At 38.8% G+C, this 19,725-nt stretch overlaps 1 protein-coding gene across 1 annotated transcript in view; it reads left to right on the forward strand.

Moving 5' to 3' along the window:
• The window catches only part of CCDC53 (Coiled-coil domain containing 53), an 18,280-nt gene extending 3,126 nt beyond the window's left edge, over positions 1-15,154 (forward strand). Inside the window, exons 2-4 of the mRNA XM_076190558.1 lie at positions 4,039-4,203; positions 8,769-9,145; positions 12,943-15,154. Of these exons, the coding sequence (XP_076046673.1) occupies positions 4,039-4,203; positions 8,769-9,145; positions 12,943-13,024 (624 nt within the window). The 3' untranslated portion in view covers positions 13,025-15,154. The remainder of the gene's footprint in view (positions 1-4,038; positions 4,204-8,768; positions 9,146-12,942) is intronic.
• Positions 15,155-19,725: the final 4,571 nt, after the last annotated feature.

Consider the following 19,725-nt stretch of genomic DNA (forward strand, 5'->3'; position numbering starts at 1 on the left):
TTTTTTTTTTTTTTTCATATATTCATGATTTTTGGTGTGTATATTTCTTTGTACCTTTAGTATAAAATGCCAGATTTTCAATGAATTATGATAATTATTTTTGGAAATATGAAATAAATCAACACTGAAAAGAAAATTAAAATGACTGGTGTTTTTCATTATTGCTCAACTATTTTTCAACTTACTATTTTGAAAGTTAGAATGGATATAATAGATACATGCAGCTTAATATTGATCAGGAAAGATTTGAAATTCTATTCTAAAGAAAAGATAATAATAATAATAATAATTTAAATACTTTTTTTTTTCCGGGTGAAAAAACCTCCCTGGGCTGGGTAGCCTTATGTATTTTTAGAAATGTCTTTTGATGAAAAAAATCTTCTTCTTTCCATAAATATATGTATTTATACAATCACTTGAAAGATAACAGAATTATCTAGCTCAAAATGTCAATAACTTTAGTTTAGAGATAGCCATTTTCTGATAGTTTCATGAAGTTTGCAAGCTCTATTTGGTATAATTTTACACATATTGGGATAATAAGGCCAATAAGATGTTAATAAAGTTTAAAAAAAAATAATAATAATGTTAATAATAAGATAATACGATACATCTTCATGATCTGTGCAGGTGATACAGGTGATAGCAATGAAGCAGTCAAAGGCATTGTACAAAGCATCAGTGATCTTTTCATCCCCACATACATAACAAGATTTTCCTATGATGCTTTCCAACTAGGAGTGTAAGAGTAAATATTTCTCTTCATCTTCAGAGGTGGGGAAAGGGGAATTTGTATTGCAGGAGTTTGTGACGTAAGTCTGATCTTGTGATTTGTTTTATTTCTGTTACACTCAGTGGTGGTGAGGGCGAATACTGTAAAGTTGAGAAGGGTTGTTGAGGTGATGAGGAGGGTTGCAATGAGGCTGAGTGGTGAGAAAGAGATGGTATTATCACATGCGATGGTGATAAGGCAGTGTGCACTTTTTTCTCTCTCTTCTCCTGTAAAGCTTGAATTCTTGCCCTCTGCCACGTCTTCTGTTTGGAAAGATGTGGCATGACTGTAGATTTACTCGGGAGAAGTACAGTGAGACCTCTCATTAACGGACATTATTTAGCTAAGTTTGCGGTGTTTTTGGTGCTGTTCTTTAGTGCATGCAATCACTGTGCCACCCAAAAACCACTCCAAATCAACGGATTATTCACATCAACGGACACCGTTACCCCCCTTTTAGTCCGTTAATGAGAGGTAGTATTGTAGTGTCCAACTTGAGGGAGAACTACAAGGAAAATAATCAAGGCAAGAAAGCAGACAGACAAGCTACTTTCCAGCTTATTCCCTCTTCTGTGGATGTCTCAAGAGACACTGAGGTTTGGTGCAAGCTGCACGACATTTGTGGTGGCTAAGTTGCCAGTTTGCTTCATATTACTATAAATCACTTAAAAAAAAAAGACCAAAGTTGTGAATAGTGACAAGCCATGTGGCCTGCCGTGAGTGGGACCTTTAAACAGAACACAAATAAACACAGAAGGAACTGTGGTATAAGATGTCATTTTCACAGAAAACTCAGCAGTTTTCAGGGGTATTTAAACTATAAAAAAGCAAATTTCCAGGTTTGGGTAAATATATATATATATATTTTTTTTTTTTTTGCCAAAGCCTCCCTTAAGCAGTTTACTTTAAGCACCTCCCTACCTCCTGTCCTTTTCTTCTTTCTCCATCTATCCTCCACTCTCAACTTACCTTCCACCAAAAATGTATCTGTTATTCCCCCCTCTCTCCCCGTAGAACATGTACATCCAAATTCTTCCTACTATTCTACTGGTTTCCACTATGCAATCCATCACTGCCCTATCTACCACCTTTCTATCCACTACCCTCTCCCATGTGTCATGAGAAATAGGCATCTGGGAATGGATGCAAAGTGAAGATTATATCAAGGGGGTTATTGTGCCTACTACAATGTATGTACCCTTGGATGTTAAGAAACGCAGAAACAAGTTTAAATGTCTTTGAGATGAAATGTCTGGGAAGTATGGTGGGGGTTACAAGGTTAGATAGAGTGATAAATGAGGGAGTGAGGAGGAGCTGGTAGAAAGGGTTTATGAAAGATTGTTGAGATGGTTAGGGTGCATGGAAAGATTGAGTGAAGAAAGATTAAAAAAAAAAGAGGGATGAGGGGATGCCCAAGGATGGGATGGGTGAATGGATGAGGTGAAAGGCGCTCTGAGCAAAATAGGAATGATTATTTAGCAGGGAAAGGAGAAGGTAGGGGATAGGAGTGATTGGAGAATGGTTGTGTATGGATGATATTTTGATGCAGCCATAAGGGATTTCTCCCAGTCCTCTCTATTATCCGCATGAAGGGACAATGTGGGAATGTTGTCATATAAGTGAAGGTGCTCTACTGTGGATATGCTGTGCCTTGCTGCATTGTTTCTGACCTAGGCACTGGGTGAGAGACAGGGATGATCCATCTAGATTCTAGATGGAGCTAAGATGAGAGGGAAACAATGGGTGGTAGATCAGAGTGGAATGGACGAGAATGAGTGCATGCCTTACAAAGGCGGAGCATGCCGACAGGAGACCTTTTGATCCATATCTAGGTTACCTCCCATATGAGAAGGTAGAAGGCCTTGGTATACAAAAATGCAAATAGCAACAGAGTTATTGATTCCTATGGAGCTGCATGTGAATTGAAATGGTGTGTAAACAGTGGAAATGATTAAGAACCCAAGACTTAAGTGTAGGAGTTCACAATGCTTAGAAATAAGTTAGATTGGGATTGGACTATATATATATATATATATATATATATATATATATATATATAGATAGAGATATATATATATATATATATATATATATATTTTTTTTTTTTTTTTTTTTTTTTTTTTTTTTTTTTTATCAGTTGTATTTGAGCTTGCAACATGAATAAGTAGTTTGTTCCAAACCTTTTGTAATGCTGTTACAGAAAAAAATATTCGTTGGTGTTTGATCTTACATAGACTATTTCATAACCATTATTTCTTGACATTACTACAGTCCATAGTAGAAAAATCATTTATTTTCATATTAACAAATCCATGGAACATTTTAAAGGCTTTAACCCATTCAACTCCGATGACAAGATGTCTTGTCATTTGGTCAAATAAAACAAAAAATCATAAAACACCAAAATGTTTGATCAAACACCAGAAAAATATGACGTCAATCCTCGCTTCGCTCGCAGCGAAGCGAGGACTGACGTCATATTTTTCTGGTGTTTGATCAAACATTTTGGTGTTTTATGATTTTTTGTTTTATTTGACCAAATGACAAGACATCTTGTCATCGGAGTTGAATGGGTTAATTAAATCACCCAGCACTAGTTTGGATAAACTAGATGAATTAATTTCACTTAGATGCTCATCATAAAGTTTATTACATAAATGATGAATCACTTTAGTGATTCTACATTGTACCCTTTCTAGTTTGTCTATGTCTTTTATAAGATATGGAGACCAAAACTGAACACAGTATTCGAGATGAGGTCTTACAAGAGAGTGATATAGAGTAATTATTACTTCTTCAGTCTTATGTTCAAATGTTCTTCCAATAAATCTTACTATTTGTTGGGCAGTTTTTGCAGCTTTTGTACACTGGAGAGTTGGTTCTAAATCCTTAGGTACTGTAACACGTATGTCTTTTTCTTGATCTAAATTCTAAAGATTATCGCCATTCATGGAATGATCATTACAATTGTTTTTTCCCCTTGTATGCACTACTTCATATTTATCAATGATAAATTCCATTTGACATTAATTGCTCCACTCAGTTAAACAATCTAAGTCAGACTATAGTTGATCCCTATCCACTGCATTACTCATTTTACTAGCAATTTTAGTGTCATCTGCAAGTTTTGATAATTTACATACCAGTCCACAATTTATATAATTTACAGAGATCAAAAAGAGAACTGGACGTATCCATAGGTAGGATCAGATTATCTATTAACATTATGTCTATATAGTTCTAATAATTCTGACTTTAAATTATAGGTAGAGCCAATATCCCAGAAGCGGACCCTCGCCTTTGTCAACACATTTGTAGTCCATACAGTCCAATTCCTCAACCGTTTTTCCGCCCTGTGTGAGGAGAGGTTGCGTGGAGTTGACTCTAGATTGACTTCTCTTGAGGACACACTAGCCATAATTGAAGCAAAGGTAAGAGATTGGTACTTTACTCAGAAGTAGTCTGTAGAACAATAAAAAGATAGTAGGTTTTTAATTTAATAATGTAAATGCCAAATTGAAAGGCAGAATGAGTGCTTGTCCATGGGACTGTATTTAAATGTAAGGTTTTATGGTAGTAGCCATTATCTGAGACCTATATTGGTTATAAAGATGACCCTACAAGATAAAATTGGAGGGAATCACCTTTTATGAAGACTCCCAAGTCTTTCTTCTCGTTTGTTTTTGTAATGGGTTCGCTTCCCAATGAGTAGGTTAACGATGACCTTTTGCAGTACAGTGAGCCCTCCTTATACGGTAATTCTTTATCCAGTAAATTCACAGTTACGGTATTTGATAATTACTACCCATGATTCTATTTACAGTAAGAAAAACTCACAGATATGGTAGTGCCACCACGCCATGCGGCCACCACAACAATCAGTCTCTTTCCGCGTTCGGTATACAGTAATTTCAATTTGCGGTAAGGTTTTCAGGAACGCATATGTACCATATAATGAGGACTTACTGTACTTTGCATTTTTTGGTACAGAGAGACCTCTCATTAACGGACATTAATTAGCTGTGTTTTCGGTGTTTTGGAGTGGTTTTTGGGTGGCATAGTGATTGCACGCACTAAACACCACCACCAAAAACACCGCAAACACAGTTAATTAACATCCATTAATGAGAGGTCTCACTGTACTGAACTTCATTTCCCATTCTTGTCTCCATGTAATAATAATATCTAGATCTTTTTGCAATAGTCTACATCCTCTTAATTTTTCACTCTTCTCATGATTTTTGTATCAACTGTAAACATGTTGTTGTTGTTGTCGTTCCCTAGACTGTCTGTCCGAGCAGTCCCGTCTCCCCAAGGAATGCTACGGCCGAAACTGGGTTTTCCCACAAATCCTTTATAGAGTGTATGTTGTGTTGTTTGCGTGCATGATTGTGTATAATGCAGTCTTCCATTATGTGTTGTATGGTATGGGGTGAAGTGTTACATCCTGGGCAGCTGTTCACAATGCGGTCATCCAGCCTCTTCTGGTAGCTTAGAAGTGCTGGGTGGTGGCCGCACCGCAGTCTGGCCAGGTGGACTCATGTTGGCATGGCTTGTTGTTCCTTCCACCATGTCAGAAGGACATAAAGAAATACAGTTTTCCATATAGATGCATAAACATGTGGAATAGCTTAGGTGATATAGCCCAAACTCAAACAATACACGAGTTTAAATCTAAATATGGTAATTGGAAATCAAGGATATAGATTCACTTGGAACTGTACATGAATTTGAGTCAATGTTATAAAATTAGAGAATGATAGATGCTTTGATCTTTTCCTGTATACTACAATTAGGTATATACAATAAGGTTAGAGTAGATACTGGAAGATAAAATAAATCAGCTATAAATGGGATGTGGAAGCTCGCTGGCTGAGCGGGTTAGGGTGTTGTTATTTTTGGTGAAGGTCGAGGTGAGGGCAGTTCGAATCCTGAAACTGGTGAAGTTGACCCAAGGGCATGGTTCATTAAATTCCACGCTACAAAGCCCTCTGTGAGGGGCACCGTACTAGCCTCCTGATAGGGGGGGAGTGTGTGACGTTAAGCCATCATCATCATCATAAATGGGATGTGTATATAAGTATATGCGACATAGCACTGTATCACTTGGCACTGACGCACTGGCATGAATGCAATCATGTTGGTGCCTCTGACCTAATTATGCTTGAAATATGTGAGCCAATTATGTAAGTGAGCATAACTATGCACATTTATTATATTACAAAATCTTATTACAGTATTGCTATACAGTAATTATTTATTACAGTATCACTACAAAATCACTATTGAAGAGGTTGAACAGTAATGATGAATGTATTGCACCCTGAGGGATTACATTGTATAGCCTTTTTGTACCTGAGATTTAGTTGTTTTGGGTTACTCTACAGTACATTGTTTTCTTTTTGGAGTGGAACGAGATACAAAGGGGAAGAATGATTCTAGCATCTCTTGGTGAGACATGTTCCCTTGGTTTACATAAGTTTTACCAGATACTATAGAATGTGAAAACATGAAAAGAGGCAAGGTTGGGTATATGTGTTTGTCCTCAAAGTATAATTAACTATTAGTTCATTTTTACAACTCTGGTAAAAACATGGTGTACATTATTTAATGTAATCAACCACAAATTTTAGTTGACCCAACAAGTTTATATATATATATATATATATATATATATATATATATATATATATATATATATATATATATATATATATATATATATATATATATATATATATATATATATATATATTAACACCATGAACTTGCATTGGTGAGACATAATGCTAGGAGGAGCCCTGCAAGTTATGGGTTACTATTAAACACTATATGTGTGTGTGTGTAGGTGAGTTTATAGTCATATCTAGGGCATTGGATCGTGCTGACATGGACTAGTCTACCAATGAGGAGCAGGGTTAGCAGGGCAAATGAACTAAATGATATAGAGATTGTGTGGAGAGCTGCAGTGTATCTACAATGTCTGACTGGGTGTTGTTTAGCCAAGCTATATAGTTTTGTTTGTTTAATGAGAGAGATAAAGGTTTGGAGCATGTTAAGGGTATGGGAAGGGAGGTAATAAGGTCAACGGTAGAGCTAAAGTTGTATGTAAGGATGTTGTGGTGGTGGCTGGGAGTGAAGATTGTGCTATCAAAATATATTTGGCATGAGTTGGTGATCAAAAAAGCTCATTTGACTGATTTTTGCCGAGCGGAAGGGTTGTTTTTTGCAGATTACTGAGACAAGGGTGGTTTGTGGGAAAATAGGAAATGATTCATGTTGATATGTGTGTGTATGTGTAGGGTCTTCTTGGCGTTTATATTTTTTAATTGGTAAGTTTTCAAGGTGCTGTCATTGGATGTGATGATTTGATTTGTGTAAGAAGATTCTGTGGTGTGATAAAAGCAGAAAAGTTAGGCAGAGCAAACATAGAATTTAGTAACAGTAGATTTGCATAGAGGGGAATCAGAGGAGGGAATGTAGAAGTACCATTGGCTGTCCTTGGATTTGGTGATGGTAATTGGTTCACTGTCAAGGGTGATTGTTGAATTCTTGTAGGTGTATGGAAACTATCACTACAGTACACAAACAATGCATATGCTCTGTGGTGAATTATGTGAGTCCCACATGGGCCCCTAATCTCACTAAGACACACCACAACACCTTACACTCCATATAAAACAGAGCCCTAAAGACAGTTACAGGCTGCACAAATACAACACCTACAGATCATTTACACCATGAAACAAAAGTCCTCAATTCAAGGATCACCTTGGCATGAGAGACATACAAATACTTGTCACAGCCTCCACAAATACACCACACCCACTACATGAAATAAAATCTAAATATATGATAATTGGAATTCAAGGATGTAGATTAAGTTGGATTTGTACAAGAATTTGAGGCTAGGTATGATAAAAAATTAGAGAATAGGATACTGGACTGAATGAGCATTGCTCTTTTCCTGTATACTACAATTAGGTAAATATACTAGGGCACGCGTACCAATGGAGACGCACTTGCCCTATGCAGATGCATTTGACACAAAAAACTTCTACCTGCCGATGGTGAATAGATAGAAGCATAATTATAGACTCAAAAAATCACATCATGAGGGGATGGTTAAGTGATTTTTTGAGCCTATAAGTATACTCCTATCTATTCACCATCGGCAGGTAGAAGTTTTTTTGTGTAATTGCGTCTGCATAGGGCAAGTGCGTCTCCATTGGTACGCATACCCTACATAGCAAAACACCCACACATGCCAAGAAACATCAAAGCAACACCCAAGCACCTATATCACACATAAATACTCTCTTCTCTCTCTCCACAAACACCAGACACCTGCCTCCAGAAGTTTATCCATAGTAATATTTCTCACTGCTCCAACAACAGATTAATAAACAGTACTCTGTTCATACCAGACCCCCTGATATCCATCCCTCTGAGTCCTCTCTCCCACAAAAGGACACCTAGCCAGATTGCAGCCCTTCTGAGCTATCAGAAGTTGCTGGATGACTACATCGCAGATAACTGTCCAGGATGCAACACTTTATCTCGTACAGTACTACCTCTCATTAACGGACTAAAAGGGGGGTAACGGTGTCTGTTGATGTGAATAATCCGTTGATTTGGAGTGGTTTTTGGGTGACAGAGTGATTGCATGCACTAAACAACAGCACCAAAAAACACCGAAAACACAGCTAATTAACGTCCGTTAATGAGAGGTCTCACTGTACTATACAACACAAACGGAAAACTACATTGCACACAGTCATGCATGCCAACAATACAAATACACTCTATAAGGGATTTGTGGGAAAACCCCATTCAAGCCATGACATTCCTCAGGGAGACAGGACTCCTCAATCACCCAGTCTAGGGAAGGACAACAACAAAATCAATGAAAGGTATCACTATAAGGAAGTGGTTAACATGTATACATATGATTTAGTTTATGACAGTAGTAATGATTTAAGATTCCCTGTTTCAGTTAAGTTCTGTGCCTGGGTTAGAAGTAGTTCAGGCCTCACCACCTGCAGCTTCGGCAGTTTCTCAGTCCACTCCAGAAGCCTCATCAGTTTCCCATCCTCCCACAAATAATCCTGATTCTTCCACTACCCCTGGTATTGGACATGATTCTACTGGGTCTCCGGAAGTCAAAGATGCAGTTGATGGCACACAGCCCCAAACCACAAATAACCAAAATGGAGAGGCAGAAGAAGAAGAAGAAGCAGCAGCACCAAGTGGTATGACAGTTAGCAAAGACCCTCAATATGAAAGGTTTTTCAAGATGGTCCGCATGGGTGTGCCTGTTCCAGCTGTCAAGATGAAGATGACTACCGAGGGACTCAATCCAGATCTTCTTGAGTATGTATAATTTTTTTCAAAATTGGTTTCCCTATGCATTTGTGTGGGAAAAGTGGGTGTGAATGAGATTGGGTTCAAACATTTCAGATGAATGATGCTCAACCTGTGATAGTAATTTCTCTGTACAATACTGCCTCTCATTAATGGACTAAAATGGGGATAACGGTGTCCGTTGATGTGAATAATCCGTTGATTTGGAGTGGTTTTTGGGTAGCATAGTGATTGCAGGCACTAAACAACAGCACCAAAAACACAGCGAAAACACCACAAACACAGCTAATTAACATCCGTTAACGAGAGGTCTCACTGTATTTACCTATTAGACAGTGAGGAATTATTATAACAGGTTGAGAATTGTTTATTTGAAGTGTTTGGTATCAACCCATTGTGCCAGATCTCTCTTGCAGAAGACCCATGGCTCTCGGGTAACTAGCAACAGCCACTGGATTGGCCCATAACTCAAGAAAGATCGTGACATTCTCCAGGCCAGTGGTTCCCAACCTTTTCTGGCTTGAGGCACCCTTGCCAAGCCTTTCAGAAGTCCCCGGCACCCTTATTAGAAAATCTAAATTCTAGTTTGTCAGTATTTTGTTGATTCAACATCAGTGTAACAAAATTTTGTCCCTGGATAATATGAAAATACTCATCTTTACACTGATGCCGCTTTAATGAACAAAGATGAATGACAGAGAAAGTCGGTAATACGAAAATTATTTTTGCCTTGAATTTTGGCGGCAGCCTCAGTTGATCTCACAGCACTCTTAGGTGCCGCAGCACACCGGTTGCGAACCACTGCTCTAGTCTGTCTGGACAAACAGTCCCATCCCCCTTAGGAACACCATGGCTGGAACGGGGTTTATCCATAAAACCCTTATAGAGTATATGTTGTGTTGTTGGCATGCATAATTGTGTACATTGCAGTCTTCCATAATGTGTTGAATATTATGGGGTGAAGTGTTACATCCTTGACAGATATCCATGATGCATTCATCCATCCACCTCTGGTGATTTAGAAGGGGTGGATTGTGGCTGCACTGCAGCCTGGCCAGGTGGAATCTGTCCTCTCAAGGGAGAGAGGATCCAAACAGATGGATGTCAGGGGGTCTGGCATGTGTTAATGTGTTGTCTTTCAGTCTTTTGATGGAGCATTGAGCAATGTGATTATGGATATGCTTCTGGAGGCAGATATCTGGTGTTTGTGGAGGAAGAGAAGAGAGTATCTGTGTGTGATATAGGTATTTGGGTGTTGTTTTTATGTTTCCTGGTGTGTGTGAGTGTTGTCATTGTTCCCTAGACTGTCTGAGCAGTCCCGTCTCCCCAAGGAATGCCATGGCCGGAATGGGTTTTTCCCACAAATCCTTTATAGAGTGTATGTTGTATTTTTTGCATGCATGATTGTGTATAATGCTGTCTTCCATAATATCCTGTATAGTATGGAGTGAAGTGTTACATCCAGGGCAGTTGTCCACAATGCGGTCATCCAGCCTCTTCTGGTAGCTCAGAAGGGCTGGGTGGTGGCCATATCGCAGTCTGGCCAGGTGGACTCTGTCCTTTGGTGGGAGAGAAGATTCAGAGGGATGGATATCAGGGGGTCTGGCATGCAGCAATGTGTTGTCTTTTAGTGTGTTAATGGAGTGGTGAGTGATATTATGAATATGTTTCCGGAGGCTGGTATTTGGTGGTTGTGGAGGAAGAGAAGAGAGTATTTGTGTGTGATGTAGGTATTTGGGTGTTTTTTATGTTTCTTGGTGTGTGTGGGTGTTCTGCTATGTAGTGTTTTGGGTGAGCTGTGTTTGTGTACCTCTCATGTTATGGTGATCCTTGACTTTGAGGACTTTTGTTTCATAGTGTAGATGGTCTCTGGTTTTGTATTTGTGCAGCCTGTAATTGTTTTGGGCTTTCTTTTGTATGGTCTGAAGGGTGTTGAGGTGTGTGTGCGTGTGTTCTGCTATGTGGTTTAGTGGGTGCGCTGTGTTTGTAGAGCCCACGGCAAGTGTTTGTGTGCCTCGCATGTCAAAGTCATCCTTGACTTTGAGGACTTTCGTTTCATTGTGTAGTCTGTAGGTGTTGTATTTGTGCATCCTGTACCCCATCTTGGGTATTGGCTATATATTTTTGTGCAATATAATTTGCTAAGTAGCATGCAGCCAATACTTTAGGCCAGGTATTAAGGGCCATTAGAATATTTTTAAGATAATTGGCAGGCCATACAAAATTATGAATTCAAAAAACAACAAATTACAATTGATAATTTAAGAAAATTTATTTCATAAGTATGATGCTGCTGCAGTGTCAACATGGTTGATATTTCATTTCATTTGAATACTTTTATTCATGAGTTTATGAAATTATCTGTCTGGGATATTGGCACCTCATCTGGAGCATTGGGTACATGTTATTGTGAAGTTAAAATCTGCTCAGCACCATGTAGATGATACTTTAGGGTTTATATGGGGCACAGCTATGGACCAGTCACACAACAATTTAATCTATGATAGGGGAAATGTCTAGTCATAAAAAAATTATGCTATTTTATTATACTGCGACTATCCCTCCGTCATGCTGTCCCCCCCCCTACTCTTAATACTGTCCTGTACCCCTTCTCTGAATATGCATTTCCTTTTTTGCCAAACCCTGTGGTAGGGGAGAAAGAATACTGCCACCAAGTATTCCCACTTGTGTCATAAAAGGCGACAAAAATGAGACAGGGATAGGACTATGCATCCCACTCTCTGTAGTCCCAAACGGGACATAAAATAAATAAATAAATAAATAAATAAATAAATAAAAAAGGCCATAAGAGGGTCTGGGAGGGGCTTTCCATCCAGAATCCTAAGGTTTGGTCTTTTAATGTGTATAGATGTGATACAGATGAGAGGAAAAGAGAAGAGATAGGCAGTATGTTTGTGAGAAGAAAGATGGATGTGTTGGCATTGAGAGAAACTAAGTTGAAAGGAAGAGGCAAGTTTGAGTTTGGGAGTGTAGTGAGGAGGGTGTCAGGAGTGAAGAGAGGACAAAGGAGAGAAGGGGTGGCTGTATTAGTAAGTAAAGAAAGGAGATGTGGGTCTTTGTAAGTGCATATGGGCCTGGTGGTGAAGAGAATGTTTTTTATGAGTGCATAGAGGGTTTAGGGAAAAATGCCAATGTAGTGGTATTGGGAGATCTCAATGCTAGGGTAGGATATGAACCAATGGATGGAGTGGTTGAGAAGTGTGGAGTGCCAGGAAAAAATCATAGTGGAGAGTTGATGGTTGGTAACAGTGTTTAGGAAGAAGGTCAAGCATAAGTACACATAGGAGAGGGTGGTGGATGGAAGGGTAGTAGGCAGGGTTTAAATGGACCATATAGTGGTAACCAGAAGAAGAGTAGAAAGAGTTTTGGATGTACATGTTCTTAGGGGAGACAATGGTGGAATATCAAATAATTTTTTTGGTGGAAGGTAAGTTGAGTTTGGAGTATAGATGGAGAATGAGGAAAAGAATAAAAGGTAGGGAGGTCCTTAAGATAAACTATAAATGAGAAGGAAAAGGAGAAGGAATACAAGAAGCTGAGAGTAGAGTGGGAGGAAGTGAAGGATAGTAAAACTAGGAGTGGAGGAAAAATGTAGATGTTTCAAGGAGGAAGTGACAAGGTGTACAAAGATAGTGTGTGGAACAAGGAGGATGGGAGGAAATAGAAGGAAGGGTAGTGAGTGGTGGGATGATGAAGCAAATTTTATCAATGTGGCACTTGATATATGAATTTATATGCACAATTATAATAACCATTGTGTAATGTAGTCACTTTCCTTTTTGCAGTACACCAGATGCCCTCTTACCAGCTACCAGTATTGAGACAGCAGAGGATTCTGATTCTTCTGTGTCTAGTTGGAGTGACTGACCAGCAAAGATTATTATGTACTATATATATGTATATATATATTTTTTCTCTCCAAATGTGCCCAGTTCTTGAGGGGAGCAGGTTTGAATGTGAATACAAGAATGATATATTTACTTTTGTGATTTTGCAGTAGTTTGGTTTAGTAATGAACCTGTGAAAGCGTATGTAGCTAAATGCAAAGTTTTGAAGAATATATGAATGCCTAATATGCAACTGTTATAGCAGCTATATAGAAATTATATACATATATAATCCAAAAGACCCTTCTCATAAAAAACTGGGTTGGCCAAGTCAAAACACCCACCATACAAGCATCCAAAAAACTATATAATTTTCCCTCCCATCTTCATTCCTCATGGGTGAAGGGCTCATTCCTGTCCCCACTACACTGATTGGGTCAATTGCAATACAGCAGTACACAACACATCCACAACAGGGCCCAACAGCTGGAGCTAATTCATCCCCATTGCTTCATAATATGGCAGTCCACTCCCCAAGTCATTAAACCCCATTCCCTCCAATCACGATTTTTATATTTCACAAGCAGCACAAATAGAATGGGAAAAAAATAGGCTGCGTCATTTCTTCATCCATTTACAACCACTCTCCATCATTTGTCCTCTCCCTTGCTTGATAGACATTGCTGAGCACTACTCCATCTTCTAATTGCCAGCCATTATTTGTAGGATTGGATGCATTTATAATTTGTTCCAAACACCTGTAGATAGCAACCTGATACAATGCTCATTTAGAATCTGTTTTAGACTATCAGCATTAGGGGGCAGAGCCTTGTTAGATTTACTCAACAATCTAGAGATGCTATAACGAGCATTATTTACCTTTTGGCATTCTTTTTGTTTGTATAGGTGACAGACAAACTCCTGTAGCTCAGAGAACAAATTCTCTGAAAGATTCCAGTCATCACCCAGCATCTGAAAACAATTGTCTTCTCAGAATTTAACACTAACTGGAAGGGTTTCACTTTACATGTACCTTTAAAGGAGCTGATGCTGTCACATACAGTGAAAACATGTATGCCAATAACAGCATCGACTAGGACCATGGGTGTTGGATATGTGAGATATATCAATGATACATCTATGAGCACCAGACCCAGTTTGGAAGTACAAGTGACTATCAATGCAATGGTCAAATCCTATAGCCAAGACCATGACATCTGTATACTCACGATAACAATATCCTGATAACGAGGTGAAGTATGCGTAGCATGCAGAAGCAGCCTTGTATCTGCCTCTTTGTAATCACAACTTAGTTCACTAACTTCAGCCACACATATAGAGATAGAAGAAAGGCTATGACATTTGTTACCATGAGCAACAAATAAAATGAACCATCAAAGAGGCATGAATCACAGGTTGTCCAGAATGAGTACAGAAACTCAGCATCTCTTTGTTCTTTCCACTTGACAAAAAATTTTCAAATTGTCTGGGCATCTTTTGATCAGATCTTGTGACTTGATACATCGGAACTCCTTTTGAGGCTCTTCCATCCCACTTGACATTTTTATGCCAACATCTGGGTATCAACAACAAAATCAATGACTTCTGCCATTGTACCTATAACACCAAACCTCTCAAAATATTTGTGGCAGGTTCTTCAAATGTCCTTGGAACGTTAACCCCCAGAATATGATGATGCCTACATAGGTGTTATGAGGAGCAAGTAGGTTTACAAGGATACCAGTGTCAACATCCTGATTATATTTATTTTGCAGTTATAGTTGAGTGACCCCATATTCTGTGAACAGGCTTGATCGCTTTTTCTGTGGTAAAAATATTCAGGGTGAAAGAAAATCAGTATAACAGCTGTAACTTTGTATTTTATAACACGTGTATTTTGATGCATCATCGTACATCAGGCAACCTAATGTGTGCGTGAATATTCAAATAATATTGAAGTGGTTAATGATAAGACTGGATTCTTCCCATAGCATCTATGAGTAATACAGAGCCACAAGGTACTTCATGAACATGCATAAACTTGGCCTTATTAGTTTTACAAAGACTTGTACCATCAGTACTGACCAAAGATGCAGGGACTGGTCAGACAATAAGACAGAAGTCTATTCAGGATCTCATGAGACTTGCCAATAACTAGAAGCCTGTTAAAGACTTGAAGTTGATTTTAGGCTAACATTCTCAGACTTTCTTCCACCAATTTACAACAGTTTCCCTGTATCTGCAAATGTTAGCATCGGGGCTTTCTTCGGCAAAAATAGAAATGCATCTCTAGAGCACAATCTCTCAAAACAGAACTTTAGACTTTACCTATGCACTGGACATTTAAAAGATAATTTTTTACTTCTCCAATGTATATTTTGCTTAATAGTACTCTTTCTTCTGATGTTTTCTTTAGTTAAATGAAAATTATTCAACTATTATGGCCACACTGATTGTGACAGCTCTCTGTTTGTCATCTGTGGCTTTATTAAATTTAACCCGCAATTCCCAATTTTCTATAATGTGAAAGGCACGACAACAGAAGGATAACAAACTATAAATGCAATATCAGAGTTCACTTGGCCTTGGCAAATCCGCATTCATACAGGCAAAGGACTGTGCTATTACGTTTTCTTTGCCGTCTAGATGAACCCAGTTCTTCAATTGACCAATGAACTTGAGCCAACTACTATTTGAAAATGGAGAAATTTTGCCTTGTTCATCAGGGAATAGTTGGATGCAGCACACCACGGGCACTGCCATTTTGTCAACATCCAGCACTCTGAGGATCTGAAAAGAGCCTCTGATTGGCTGCTCAATCCAGAGTTGGCCATGGCCACGTAGCCACTGGGACTTCTGCTATGGTGAATTCAGTTAACCATAGTAAACTAATGTGCATGCTAAAATGTGAGAAAATTGACTTTATAGTTTTCGTTTAAATTGTATTTAATTTCCGTAGCAGTTTTAAGTTGTCTCATGAGAGTTGCTAAAGAAAGTCATCGCACAGATTTTGGCCCATGGAGGTGGATCCATTACAAAAGCAAAAGAGGAGAAAGATTTGGAAATATTAATAAAAGACAATCTGTCACCTGACAAACATATAAGCAAGATTGTGGGAGAGAGAGACTGCTGCACAAGATTAAAGTGGCCTTTCACTATGTGGATGAAGAGATGAATCATATGTTAGGTATGATAATTTAGAGAGTAGGAAATGGGACTTCATGAGTGTTGCTCCTGTCCTGTATACTACAGTTAGATAAATGTAATTAGGTAAATATCACTTTTACTAGGTCTAAATCCCTCCTGCCTAGCACCCTTGCATTTAACTCCCTCACCAACCCATCCATGTACACATTGAACAACCATGGTGACATCTCTTTATTCCCAACAAGCTCTACTACTCACATGAAAACTTTTAGCCACCCTCAACAGACATTTCCCTATTTCATACATCTGCAATGCATCTCAAACCACCTGTCAGTAATATTTACCTAATTGTATCAGCTAATTCAAAGTCATAAAAAAACAAAAGGCCTTACTCTGCCAAAAAATTCTTGTATATCTCTCTTACTACAAAGATTTGATTGATGCGCCCTCTTCCATTCCTACACCCACTCTGCTCTTCCCTTGTTACTTCTTCTGTTCTCTTCATAATCCTCTCAATTAATATCCTCCCACATGTCTCTCATAACAGAGGGATCCCTCTACAACTGCTATATTTATATTTGTGTCCTTTTTCCCTTGTATGGTGGAACTACACTTACACACCCCCAGTCCTTTGGAACATTGGCCTCTCATAAAAGTACATACATACATACATATACCAAGGCTTTTTCCCTCTTACAAGGGAGGTAGCCAAAAAGGGAAAGGCATAAAAACACTCCCACCCATTTCATCCCTACATACACTCCACACCCCTCCCACCCTCCCTCTCATCTGAGCACCTCCTGGATGACGGGTCATCCCTGCACCCTGCCCACCGCCCTGGGTCAGAAGCAGTGTCGCAAGACACAGCACATCCACAGCAAGGCCGCTTCAAACTCCTTCTCTCTTCTTCTCTTATGTTCCACGTTTCTGCCCCATACAGTGCTGTTGGCACAATCACTCCTTCATACAGTCTCCTCTTCGCATCCATTCCCAAATGTCTATTCCTCATTACACTCTTTAATCCACCAAGGCATTTACTCGCTTCTCTCAATCTACATTCTACCTCCACCTTCACTCCACCTTTTCCTGCTACACTTGCACCCAAGTATCTAAAACTATCCACTTCCTCCAGTCGCTCTCCCTTAATGTTCACTTCCAGTCTACTGCCACCTTCACCCCTTGTACATCTCATCACCTTACTTTTACCTACATTTATCTTTAGCTTTCTTCTATCACATACTCTCCCAAACTCTGCCACCAACTTCCTCAATCCCTCCTCTGACCCTGCCACAAGCGCAGTGTCGTCCGCAAACAACAGCTGGCTCACCTCCCACTTTTCTCCATTTTCTTTAACCATCTCCAATCCCTGACCCACTACCCTAGCATTCACCTCTCGCACCACCCCATCCATGTATAAGTTGAACAGCCAGGGCGACATAACACCTCATAAAAGTATTTGAGGTTAAATATACTGTAATAGTAAAACAAGTGTTTTGAATGCTGAATGTGTAGACTGTATAACTGTTGCAAATATAATTTTTTTTTTTAAATAGTTGACAAATCATTATGCAGTAATCTGTATCTTTGAAATACATGTATACTTTTATACAAAGGTATTTTATATTGATTATATTTTTTTTACCCAAATATCCAACATGAAATGATTGTTTGGAATTCAATTGAATAAATAATCTCTGCAAGCTTTCAGATATTTGTATTCCCTACATGCAGGTGAAATGAATGCCTTCTATTCAGTTTAGCTGAATTCAGATAGTAGACCAAAGAGAAAACAAAATACTGAATTCTAGGTGACACTTCACCAGACAATTTCCTCAACATAACCAAGAAGTAACTACCCAAGAGTGTGGAGTAGTGGTCTAAAATAGTGTTGTGATTCAGCAAGGGGGTTCTGTGGTGTGACAAGTTGTAGAACGAGGCATTCTATAACTTTGGAGGGGGTGCAGAGAAATATGATGTTGGAACTATTGGGTCTTTGTTGGATTTAGGGATGTTGATGATTTTTCCTTGCTTCCAGATGTCAGGTATAGTGTTATGTAAATAGTTGTAGTTTGCAATGTTGGTTACGTGTATGCCACAAACACTCTTCTCACACAAAGAGTTTTTGATGACATCAATTCAGATAAGGCTTCACGCAGAACACTTTTCATAAAATATGATAATTAGAAACCAAGGATATAGATTCATTTGGAACTGTACATATTTTGAGTCTAGGTATGGTATGATAAAGGAAAAAATTAGAGAATAGGAAATGGAAGACAAGGAGCAATGCTCCTTTTCTGTACAATTAAGTACATAACACTAGATATCAGTAAAGCTTTCAATGCCATCCCCTGTCACAATCTCACCAATAAAATATATAAAACAGACATGCACAATAATACCAAAAGATGGCTGACCAATTATCTGGCAGATAGATAGGCCTGTTTCATATAATGACCAATCATTGCACACCAGAAACTTTAGGAATGGAGTACCACAGGGCTCAGTTCTATCCCCTACATACTTTATAGATGCATGATATACCAACACCTGATGCCTCAGAAATACAAATATCATCTTATGCAGACTACATAACAATCACATGCACACACCATATTGCAGACAAAACTGCAGAAATACTACAACCATACCTCAATACCTGGTTCACTACAAATGGACTCAAAATAAACTCCAAACAAATCTACATCCACACTTTTCACCAATTAGACAGCAGAACACAAATACATACCATGCCTCTATATCAACAACACTCTCATACCACACATACATACACCCAAGATTCTTGGCGTATTATATGATACATCCATGTCATTCAAACAACACATCACAAACATAAAGACTAAATGCACACCTAGACTTACAAGAACAACATTGGACAGAAACTAATACTACAGTACACAATGTATATGCTCAGTGATGAATTATGCAAGCCCTGCATGGGCCCCTAATCTCACTAAGACACACCACACACCTTTCAGACCATACAAAACCAAACCCAAAAGATAATTACAGGCTGCACAAATACAACACCTACAGACCACTTACACTGTTAAACAAAAGTCCTCAAAGTCAAGGATCACTTTGACATGAGAGGTACACAAACACGACACAGCCTCCATTAATGCAGGACACCCACTACACTACATAGTAGAATACCCACACATGCCAAGAACATCAAAACAACACCCAAATATCTATATCACACACAAATACTCTCATCTTTTCCTCCACAACCACCAGACACTAGCCTCCAGAAGCATATCCATAATCATATCACTCACTGCTCCATCAATAAACTAAAAAACAATACATTGCTGCATGCCAGACATCCTGACATCCATCCCTCTGAATCCTCTCTCCCCCTGAAGGACAAATTCCACCTGGCCAGACTGCAATGTGGCCACCATTCAACCCTTCTAAGCTACCAGAAGAGGCTGGATGACAGCATTGCAGACAACTACTCAGGATGTGACACTTCACCCCATACTATACATCACATTATGGAAGACTGCATTGTACACAGTCACTCATGCCAACAACACAATATACACTATAAGGAATTTGTAGGAAAAC

The sequence above is a fragment of the Oratosquilla oratoria genome, chromosome 9 (genome assembly GCF_046742065.1).
Source record: "Oratosquilla oratoria isolate Oo_2021 chromosome 9, ASM4674206v1, whole genome shotgun sequence".
NCBI classification, from domain to species: domain Eukaryota; kingdom Metazoa; phylum Arthropoda; class Malacostraca; order Stomatopoda; family Squillidae; genus Oratosquilla; species Oratosquilla oratoria.